Below are 12,013 nucleotides of genomic sequence, written 5' to 3'. Positions count from 1 at the left end.
TGCTAGATACATAGAGTATTCAGCGGCAGTCCTCTTAAAGGTGCCAAAATGTGCAATGTAGACCAGTTCAATTTTGGGGCATATTCTCACACAATTTCTTTTTTGTTTCCATATTTGTAAAAAAATATGCAAAACTTATATTGACTTGAATATACATTTAAGATTTGAAACTTGCTGTCTTCCTTCTTCTTTTATATATTAGCAATATAGGATACAATGTAAATGCACTTAGGGCACAGCAGAATGTAGTACTTTCCCCTCCCTGACTTGTGACGACAATCAAATGCCTTAAAACAGAACCCCAACACCTTCCACCCTGGCTAGTCGACCCAGGGCTTGTCTCTGTGCCCTATATACCCCGTCGTGGCTGCGCAGTTGCGCCCCATTGTTTGTATGATGCAGCTGCCAACTCACAGCCACATCATGCTGTTCCCATGAAACTGCTTTTTCGGTGTGCTTTTTTACCGCAACTTTTTTACATTGCTCTGATGTCACTCTGCTTGTTTGTTGACTGTCAGTGGTGGCTTCCGTTTGGATTAAGAGAGTGGTCGTATTTCAGGGCATACCCCAGTGCAGCGTAGGCACGGGAATGCAGCCTAGTAATGGCCGCCATGGCAATATTAAAGTCTCAGGAACAAAAGTAACGGTAGCTATGATGAATATTTCATAATTTCAGTGAACTGTAGCAGTGCATCTCCGCTGCTACAGGCTTTCAAAGTTGTCCAGAAAGCAAAACAAAAATATTTTTTAGTCGTTTCCAATCCCCCTATATTTGCTGCCCATTGCCACCATCTGAAAACGGCACTGCAGTTTTTCCTGCCTAGATAGCCCATGCCTACCATATAACCCTATTGCTGCCGCTCCGAAGCAGCGATGCTGTGGGGTTTGGAGGAGAATAAGTAGGCAAAATTACAGCTTATAGAGCCCCCCACCCCCAGCAAGACTTAGGAAATGGAAGTTCCTCCCCCATGGATTCTTCTCACCACACTGCATAGGTTTGCTCTGGCTGACAGTCATTAAGTGGAACATGTTTGCAGTAGTAAGTAGTCTTCTATTTGATTTCCTAGCCCCAAAGCCAATAAGCCATTCAGTGTCTTCAGTCAATTTACGGCTGGGTGGCCGTACAACTATGAAGTCTGTTGTGTGCAAGATGAATCCCATGTCAGACGTGACGTCTTGTGGATCAGAAGTCAAGAAGTGGTGGACGCGGCAACTCACCGTGGAGAGCGATGAGAGCGGAGAGGACCTGCTTGATCTCTGACTGGGAAAAGATGCCCGTTGATGGCACCCTTATGCAACATACTTGTGGAATGTGAAATCAGTTTTTCTTGGTTTTTAAATTGCTGCTCTGATTGACTGGCCGTTTATATCAAGATAAGCCTTTGAACTCACTGTCCTTCAACATGACTAGATATGCCACTTACTGTTTATTTTGAACTGGCCCATATGATGATATTGCTGTAATGAAAACAAATAATTACAATCTCCATAAAAAGCAGAGAGCTCTGTTGGCCCAGTCCCAAGCACAAGGAGACTCTAGGATCAGTCTTTTAGCAGGGATTTCTAGCTTTACACAGCCTCTCTACACATCCCAAGCTGCTTTTTAAATTTGGGGGACCTTTGAAAGCACTTGTTCACTGCAAAACAAAACAAAATTTAAAAAACTGGAAAAATCCAAAGCCATTGATGATAGATGTAGGGGGGGAAATGGCATGATGCCAAAATTCTCCGCAATTCTAAAAGTATGGGCAGGCCCTGAAAACACATGACATTATTTAGGGTGCATGGGGAGAAATCTGCCATGGAAGTAAAAATACCTGAAAGAAAATGTATGGAAATATTGCCAGTGTTAGGGTTTGAGTACTATCAGGTTTTTATATTGATGGGTTGATAAGAGAGAGAAACATGATTTTTACATGGTTTAGGTATGTTTTAAATGTGCTCTTGTTTATGGATGTAAATTGATTAATTTTCTATGTTAATTCTATGTCATCCCCCCCATCCCATTAAAGAAGAAAGGAGTTTGTAATACATCAGGGTGGTTGCTAGAGGGGGGGGGAATGTAAGTCCCCATTGAATATGTGCAAGTGTGAATTCTGCACACTTAAGAAACATATTTGAAAAATTTCGCCTCATTAATTGGTAGCAAAGTATGCATGCAGAGCTATTGCATCTGTTTCTATCCCAATCAACACTTATTTTGCCTGGAAATCACCACATAGATTACATAGTCTTTTTTCCAGGCCTCTGCCTATACAATATTAGTACTGATGAATGACCTATAGATTAGCACGGGAGTTACTCTAAGGCCAGATCTACACTATTGCTTTAAAGCGCTTTATAACAGTTTTATAGCGCTTTAAAGCAGTTAAAGCGCTTTATAACTGTTATAAAGCACTTTAAAGCAGTAGTGTAGATCCGGCCTAAGTGAAAGTATTTTTTACAAGTATTTCACCTTTTTAATTGCAAATATCCTCCTTTTCTTTTTAATATTTGGAATATATGATAGTGTGTTTTAAAAAAAACAGAAAACAATTAATTGGTTTTTAATCATTCATTTTAATTATTAATGTAAAGGATGTAACTATGCTGCACAGATTTCCTGCTGAGTAGGCTCCAGCACTGTCATCTCTGCCAATATTGGTCACTTGTTAGTTTTGGGACTGGGAAATCAGAAGCCTGAATTTTATTCATTTCCTACCCCCTTCCCTGTCGTTTCTTCTAAAGAAATGTTCAGAGCTCACAGAATTGAGCACACTGGCTATTTTAAGGGATATTGGTGGCCTAATCTAGCAAGGATCCTCGTGTGCATGTAGCTGGGTGTTTGATGTGCAGTAAAACACCCGTTTGCCACATGAAGCACATCTAGAAAGGCAATCTACTCACAGAGTGGTGGTGCTTGATCACTCTTGCTGAAAATGAACAACTTTTATTAAAGAGACTAAAAAACCTTATAGTTTAGATAATTCACTGTGTAAAAGTCATCACTGTGTTATATTTCTGATGTCTATTAATCATGCGATGTTAACATTTAAATTATGCCATTATCAGGTTCCTTATCCTCACTGGAGATGTCTTTTTTTAATTTTTAGAATTGTGTGATACAAGTTGTTTGGGGTTCTAAAAGTCAGTTCACCCTGATAAATGTGGAGTTCTGTGGAGTTCAAGACCTTTTGTGCAGGGGGTGGCAGCAAAGGAACATGTAGGAGCACACTTCAATATGCATCACAATATGCACACTTCAATATGCATCACAGAAAGAAGCACTGGATATAGGGGAGAGTTAGATATCAAAAGCCTTAAAGGGAAACACATCTCTAACCACTGACCTAGTACAGCAGCTAAACTGGAGGTGAGCAATCTTAGCAACAAGGACCCAGCTACCAACATGGACTAATTTGACATGTCAGAAATGACAAAGTAACCATCTTCCTAGCTGTAGTTTTGCATTTGCAAGTTCACTTACAAACAAGGTTAAGAAGACCCTCTCTTTACTACCTCTGAAATACACACACAGCTCCTTCGGAAGGGGCTTATGTAGGCGATCGGTTACTCACTGACATTTGTGGGTCCTTTTCATGATGTCATCCTCCAGTGCCTCTCCCACCATTTTTTAGGTTTATTCCGCCATAATTTAACTCTCTGAAAATGCAGTAACAAATATACACTGCCATTGAAATGCTGGTGTATTTCCGGGATAGTGCAATATTGCTGCAATGTTGCAGCACCTTCTGCAGGCTGTATAAATGGAAAACATGGAACTTCCCACAAAGGAAAAGGCAAAAAAAAAAAGGAAGAGGCACGTGTATTGTGCCCATCATAACCCCGGAAGGACTCCGCAAAAACGAAAGCCCAGTAAGGGTTCATGATTTTGGCTTTAATGTAGAGAAACCCTCAAACAAACCTGCATATACAGTATAAAACAGACTGGTTTATAAATTCAAAACAGGATGGTAAGGATTCTCTTGAGTTTGTACTGAGATAGGTGTAATCTCCCACCCTAAGATTAAAGTTCACAGGGTGAACGAACAGGACAGGACAACAGGTTGGTTTATTGATCCCACAAAGAAGTGGAACGCTTTCTTTCATGTCTTGGCAGTGCTTTATTTTAATTTTACTGCTGAAGAAATATCAAAACCATAGCACAAGTGAATAGCATAAGTTTTGGGTTCATTTATGATACTGTATCAAATTTCAGTCACCTTACTTCATTATGCATGATGTCAAAATTAAGAAAAGGAATAATAAATGCCACTTCCTGGAAAGACTAATAGACTGAGGCTGCAATCCTATACATACTTGCCTAGGATTAACCATACGCCTGAGTAAACGTGCATATTATTGCACTGTAAAAGTAATCTTTGAACAACTAGCTGTTTCCTGTGTAGCTGGATGTCATACATAGCATGACCAAACTGTAAAGAATAACAGCCATCTTATTACTTCTACAATACAATTACATGTATTGGGGAGGTGGGTGGGGGAACAGGATTCTGATGCCTTCATACAAACAACAGTGCTTTTAGGGTTTTGTAATTGCTTCCCAACCTCAGCACCTTTGGGATGGGACCTTTGCCACTACCATTATTTCCTATGGAAATTATGTTGCACTACTGTGGTCTGGTCTGGATCTTCTAAAAGACTCACCAGAAATGTAAGACTTCGCTAATAAAAATATTAATTTTAAAAACCTGGAATTTGTCCATGTTCTCTGATAGCCTTATGGACAAAAACACTTCCCCGGCAACACTGAATGAGCAAGAGTTGTTTTGGGGGTTTACTCATGCTTTTTGCTCTTAAATTTGCTCTTAATTTGTTGGAACTAAAAGATGTGTTTCCGTACACTCTGAAAGCATTTGATTCTCGATCTACTTTTTGGCCACATGTTATTTGAAATGCTGTTGTCTTTAAAACACTATGATGTACTTGTCTGTGTGTACATTTTACTGTTTAGGTTTAACATTTAGATTGAAAAGAAGTCAAAGTTTTTACGATGTGTTTACTAAATCTGTGCATTCTATTGTTTAAATTAGATTGCAGCAAAGACCTACAGAAAAAGGTCACTCCTACTATTGTCAAGGACTTTTATTTTGTCTTTTCTTTTATGTCTATTTGAACTTCAAATTTTGTACCAAAAAGAAGCAGACACAGGAGTGCTGTTGGATTTATTAAAGATGCTTTCTTGAATTTTCAATAATGTGCTGAATTGCCGAACCTTTCCTAGTTGTTACTATGGCAAATGTTCTTTTTAAACCTCTGGCAAACATTATCCCTTTGCCATACCGTGTCAATAAAAGTCAGTTGCTTTCAGCAATGCCTTCCTTCAAAGTATCATTTTCAGTGTGGTTGCTACATGTGATTCTCATGTTGGCTGCAATGTGAATATTTCAGCAATTCATTTACTGAACTTTACTTTAACATTTCATACCACTTTCTACCAAATATCAGCCTCTGAGGCAGCTCACAATATAATTCAAACAATTATGGTGAAAACAGAAAATAGAAACAACAGCAACTGACAAAACCAATAAAGGAAAACAGTTAGTCAGGTGTCACCAACAACTTAGTCAAATATGGAAGTAATGTTAATAATGTTAGTAGTTCACAAATAAATGGGGATGGTGTTCCAAAATCCAGATGCCAGTACAGAAAAGTTCCTATTCCACATTCCCACCCACCTCGCCTCTGAAGTGAAGGCACACAGAACAGGTCTTCAGTAGAAGGTCTTCTGGGAACACTTTTGTCCTTAAGATAACCAAGGTTCCAAGCCATCTAGACTGTGATGTCAAATTTGCCTATATACAGTACCGTATTTCTTTGATTCTAAGACGCCATCGATTCTAAGACGCACCTCATTTTTAGAGCTGTTTATTTAGGGGGGAAAGTGTGTCTTAGAATCGAAGAAATACGGTATATAGGTGTGTGTCCATCAATGTTATGACTCTGTAATTCTCTGGTAAGTAGATCTAGCGTGTGAGTGGTATGCTGTATTTGCATATGTGATATGATTGGCTGAGTGAGTGGGTGGGCGGCTGTGAAATGGTGTGTGATATGTAAGCAGGCAGCAAGTGCCGGTGGAGTTTAAATAGGGAATGGACAGGTAAGAGATAGATAGCACCTAGAATCTGTGTTTATGGGATTAGAGTGGGGATTGATTGAGTGTGTGTGAGAGAGGGGGGGTGAGAGAGAGAGGATATTTAGAGCATCATCAGACAAGTGTTTTATTGCACGCTCGCTACTGCCCACTTATGGAAGTTTGTGCATCCTTTAGACAACTACATCTGCCTCCCGCGTGTCTCTCCTTCTTGCCTGTTTTCCATCACAAAATGGATCCCTTTTAATCCAACTTTTTTTAAAAAAACAGGATGTGCCACCATTTCCTGCTGTGTGCAGGAAAAGCAACACAATAAAACAGCCCCGAATGAGCCATGTGGTCTTTATTCACTTGCTATTTCCTCTCCCCATAGAAAGAGGAAGTATTGTGGGGCAAGAGTGAGGGCAGAGAAGCAATGGTAGGGAACCATGATTTCCCCTTCCCCCGTCTGATGACGCTCATAGAAGGTTTTAACATGACTTATTACCGAATGATTTACATGCAGGAGGAATGTCATTATTTACTGTTTAACACCTTAATTCTGTAAATCATAGCTTTTCAAAATCCTACACTTACAGCTCGTAGCTACCAAAGAATAAAAGTGATGAGAGTAATATATGTTAGAATAAAAAGCCAATGTGCCCTCACATCTAGAGAAGGAAGGATTGGGCTGAAGGAAAGGTCCTGGTAGCAGCATTGCAGAGTGTGTGGTGGGAGGTGCTGCCTGCGGTAGGAAAGGCCTTATAGAAAAGGTATTCTTACTGAAAATAGGCAGGAATGCCACATAGAACTTCAAGGGTCAAAACAAGCACTGACAAACAGGAGCTGGAAAACTTGTGTCAATTAACGGAAGCTATAGGAACTGCCTTTTACCCCAGTCAGGCTGTCTAGATAGCCCTTTCTCCAGACAAGTCTTTTACATCACCACCCTTCCTGAGAGCTTTAACTAAAGATGCTGTAAATTGAACCTGGAGCCTTCTACATGCAAAGCATATGCTTGACCACTAAGCTATGGTCCTCTGCAAGGCACCTGACCATTGGGAGCTACAGCCCTTTAGACAGAAGCCATGCCACGTGCTATTTGGATGCTTGGAATGTAACTTACTGCCTGATCCTTTCGGCTGTTGTGCGGAGGCAACAGCTAAATGGTGGAAAGAATTATGTTTACTCACCTCAAACACTTAATGGATTGACAGTCCCCAGAATTATAATGACCAGAAAGAGAACTATGAATGTTGTTGCTGGACCATCACTTCAGGACCACCACCACCCTTGGTATGGGAGTGGGGTCCTATGAGGTAGTAGTTCTCTTCTTTGTCTTCCTTCGCCTCCCCCTGCCTCCACTTCCTTCTCTCCCATCTTTCCTTTTTGAGCCACTGGCATCTTTACTCAACTGGAACTGGTTTCCACCCCTACCCACAAGTTGTTCAACTAGGCATCAAACAGATGTCATGGTCTCATAGAACCAGTATCAAATTACCAAAAAGCTCCAAAGGGTTAGAGACTAAACCAGTAATCGAAGGATTCCTGAATCCAGCAAACCCTTCGAAAGCAGCTCTCCGGCCTGCGCTTCTGTTGCTAGGCCTGCCAATCCGGGACAGCAAGGGAGGGATGGGCTATGGTTTCAGCTGATGGCTGCAAGGGAGACAGCTGTTATGGCCTCTCCTATATTCTGTGCTGGAACCATCTGGCCCCATCTGCTCCAGGGCAGAGCAGAAGTATTGTAAGCTACAGCAGGTTGGGAGGAGGGAAGATGGGAGATTGCAGCAGCACCTTTGCGGACAAAGCTGCACCTGCCATCTGCCACACATCTCTTCAAAGCACTGGAGGCCCCCACCTGGCTGGCTCATGAGTTGGCAGCCTGATGTGCTGTGCCTTTTAATGCTTCCCCAAAGATCGTTCAAGCTCCGAGGTCAGAAAACCACGCTGACCTGTCATTTACACACAGCCAGATGTCTATATCTGCTGGATTCACAGGAAATAATAAGCTGTTGTGTAATTCTTTTCTGAGTATAATTCCATGGTTTAAAGTCCCATATGTACATACATGGGCCAGTGTCTTGCATTGCACTCCTTTGCATGCAAAAGGAGGCTGGCTGGAAGAATATTATTAACCTTCCTTTTCGTCAGAAGCATTCAGGGGCTAGTAATGATGGCCTGTATTATAAGTGAGCCTTCCAAATCACCACTATTATTATTTTATTTGGAGCATTTCTACTTCTGATTGACTACAATGTCGTCATTACTTAAATGTGTGTCATTACACAGACCATACACCACAGTTAAAGTAGTCAGTGCCACGCCACCTGGATCTATAGATGCTGTTTGCACATTCAGCTTTGAGCTGTTCACTGAATGGTGTTCATGTATGTGTAAATCTGCCTGAAGCTATATCCGTGTGCTTCCAGATGGGTGAAAAATTAAACTTCTACCTTTGAACACTAGAGGGCCAGCATTACCTTAAAATGGATATCTTCAGACAAGGTTAGTCAGACGTGGGAGCGCATCAACTTTCTTCATGATAGCAAAAACATTTTTAAAGCTTTGTTCTAAGTCCAGAGCTTCATATTTACTGTGAGTTATATGTCTTCATTGGCAATTTCTAAGCGATTGACCCCCTAACTGTTTTTTCAGAATTTACGAAGAAATAAGTTCAATATATTTTGTTTAGAACAGGGATGGTTTTCCAAGTGTAAGACAAAGCCAGTTGTCAAGGGAGACTTAGGCCTTAGCTAGACCTAAGGTTTATCCCGGGATCGTCCCTGCCTGCTCCCAGGGTATCCTGTGTGTCATTTACATGAACAGGGATGACCCCGGGACGATCCCGGGATAAACCTTAGGTCTAGCTAAGGCCTTAGGTACCAAATTGGCACATTTGGTTGGTTTGTGTAAGAGAGAGACTCCTCAGTGTTGCGCCTGGGCTTTAGAACTCTCTTCCCAGGAAGATCCATCTAGGCCCATCTATTGCCCTTCCACCAGATGAAAAAATGCTTCTATTCCAGCAGGTTTAGAGATCGTGTGTTGAATTCTCTTCTGCCTCGAGGTATGATTTTATTCCTGTATTACTCAGCTGTTTCACTGGCTGCTATGTTCACTGTCTCTTTTATTATTATTAAACTATATGTTATTGCTTTTATAATGTTCTTATTCTTAGCCACTTTTGGCATCTTTTTGAAAGTAAAGAAGGATATACAGTACATTTTAAAATAAATAAACAAATACGACTGCCTGCTGTCCAGAATGTATCATGATTAGGATGACCAGTTGTAAAAGACAACATGGCTCCTTGTGATGGAAATTTCAGAAGGCATAACTTTTCTCACCTCTGCGTGACAAGCTGCCCCAAATCCCAGTTCTGCATAATTCTTAAGCAGGTAACACTTTCCTAGTTCATACCCATGCTGGGAAAAGGGTCACTTGTTAAATTTCTGCCTTATATGCAGTTGTTAAAAGACCCAAAAGCCCTGACATGAAAAAAGTTGCCAAGGAGGACTGGTCTCAAAATGGCTCACAATCTTGCACTACTAAAAACCTCCTGTGGGTGAAATCACAGCGTGAAAAGCCAGTCTTTGCTTGACACACACCACTCAAAGAACTGACTCAGCATGAGGAAGTTTTCCGCCTGGATTGAAAGCAAGCGGGACCAAGGGCCTTCCTAGACGAGGCCTTAGCGCGCCTTCTGTCCCGGCTTCCCTGCTGTGCGTCCAGATGACGCACAGGGGAATCCGGAGACAGGCCGCGCTGAGGCCTTCTCCAACGCGCCATAAGCGAATTCGCTTATGGCGCGCCTTTTCCCCAGCTCCGGCCTGAGGCCGGAGCTGGGGAAGGTCTAGGGACTTCCGTGGCTTTTTGCGGCTAATCGCTTACTCACGAGTAGCCACAAAAAGCCGCGGACTGGCCACAGCGCTGAGCGCTGTGCCCATCGGCCGGGGAGATCCCGGGAGGGAAAAGGAGGGGAGACGACACAGGACACACACACACACACACGGAGGGAAAAGGAGGGGAGACGACACAGGACACACACACACACACACGGAGGGAAAAGGAGGGGAGACGACACAGGACACACACACACACACACGGAGGGAAAAGGAGGGGAGATGACACAGGACACACACACACACACACACACACACACACACGGAGGGAAAAGGAGGGGAGATGACACAGGACACGCACACACACACACGGAGGGAAAAGGAGGGGAGATGACACAGGACACGCACACACACACACGGAGGGAAAAGGAGGGGAGATGACACAGGACACGCACACACACACACGGAGGGAAAAGGAGGGGAGATGACACAGGACACACACACACACACGGAGGGAAAAGGAGGGGAGACGACACACGGGACATGGAGGGAGAGAAAGATCAGGAAGGGATCAGGAGCGGATGGGGGGGGTTAACTAATAAAAACCCCTTACCTTCTCCGCAGTCTTCGGGCGCACGTGGCCCCTTTAAACTTTTAAAAAAATGGCCGGCGCTGCAGGGCTTCCGTCGTCCCTGCGCGTTGTGCGTCTAGGAGGCTGGGCGGCGCGCGTTAAAGTTTGCACGCCGTCGCCCCGCCTCCCTGCCGGCTTATCCCGGCAGGTCTAGCAAGGCCCCAAGAGTCTTGTTCATTGGGCATCAGCCACATGTAAAAACTGAAAATGGAGATCGAGAAGACAGGCCAACTTTGTTGTCTTTAAGGGTGTATTTATTTGTTATTTATTTATTTTAGTTCACTCCTATATTATTCCAGCAGGAAAATACTTCATTCCTGTACTGTCTGCCCATGACAAGCTTTCTGGAATGGGAAGGTGCAGCATGGGCAAAGCCATGCCCCAATCCAGGGTCTGAGTCCCCTACCACCCATATCCTCGCTGTTCTATCTGATCTGAAGTTCCTCCATTGGGATTCCTCCAGAGATGGCGGTTAGAGGCTAGAAGCTCATCTACACCAAGCAGGATATTCCACTATGAAAGCGGTATGAAAACGGTATATAAAAGGCAGGAGCCACACTATTGCTTTATAGCAGTATTGAAGTGCACTGCAGGATTTACACTACTGCTTTGAAGTGCACTGACAACTGTTGGGGCCCATGACACATCTACACCAAGCAGGATATAACACTATGAAAGCAGTATGAAAGCGGTATATTAGGGTGACCATATTTTGGAAACCAAAAAGGAGGACAACATGGTCGCCCCCAAGGGGGTGTGTCCAGTACCAAGGGGGCATGCCCACCCGAACATAGCCTTGGTCACATGTCTGATTTTACAGCACACATTTAAGACAAATCTGTTCTACATAACATCTTAATGTTAAAATCACTGAAATAAAGAACAAGTGAGAGATTCAATGTATCTGAAATTAACTTCACTCATGCCTACTTATGTAGGTTTTGCTGTACTTTGAAGCCTTTGCTATACTCTCTGTGTTACATTCTCCCCTTCCCTCAAATATCTTTTCTGACTGTATCTTCACTCATTGCAAGCTGCTGTTGTTGTTAACAGGGTTTGCTACTGCCCCCAGATCTGTTTCAAATTTGGTATGGCTAAAGCTCTACCTTTAAGCTATCATGGTGCCAACTTTCAGCTCTTTATCTTTAAAAATGATTGTTTAAAACTAATAATTTTAAAACCTCATTTTTTAAAAAAAAATCCTAAAAAAATCAATGGATTAACAGATCTGTTTCAAATTTGGTGTGGCTAAAGCTCTACCTAAATCTTATCATGGTACAAAGTTTCATCTCTTTATCTTTAAAAATGACGATTTTAAAAATAATAATTTTAAAACCTCAATTTTTAAAAAATTTCTAAAAAATCAATGAATGAACGGATCTGTTTCAAATTTGGTGTGGCTAAAGCCCTTCCTAAGAGCTACCATTGTGCCAAGTTTCATGTCTTTATCTTAAAAAATGACGGAGTTAT

General features: G+C 42.3%; 1 protein-coding gene across 1 annotated transcript in view; it reads left to right on the top strand.

The window, feature by feature from the left end:
- Positions 1-1,261, top strand: part of NALCN (sodium leak channel, non-selective) — a 229,162-nt gene extending 227,901 nt beyond the window's left edge. Inside the window, exon 45 of the mRNA XM_063127455.1 lies at positions 1,068-1,261. Within this exon, the coding sequence (XP_062983525.1) occupies positions 1,068-1,261 (194 nt within the window). The remainder of the gene's footprint in view (positions 1-1,067) is intronic.
- Positions 1,262-12,013: the final 10,752 nt, after the last annotated feature.

Source organism: Elgaria multicarinata, chromosome 5 (assembly GCF_023053635.1).
Source record: "Elgaria multicarinata webbii isolate HBS135686 ecotype San Diego chromosome 5, rElgMul1.1.pri, whole genome shotgun sequence".
NCBI lineage: Eukaryota > Metazoa > Chordata > Lepidosauria > Squamata > Anguidae > Elgaria > Elgaria multicarinata.
The sequence above is the reverse complement of the archived record's forward strand: the minus strand, read 5'-3'. Positions and strand labels throughout refer to the sequence as shown.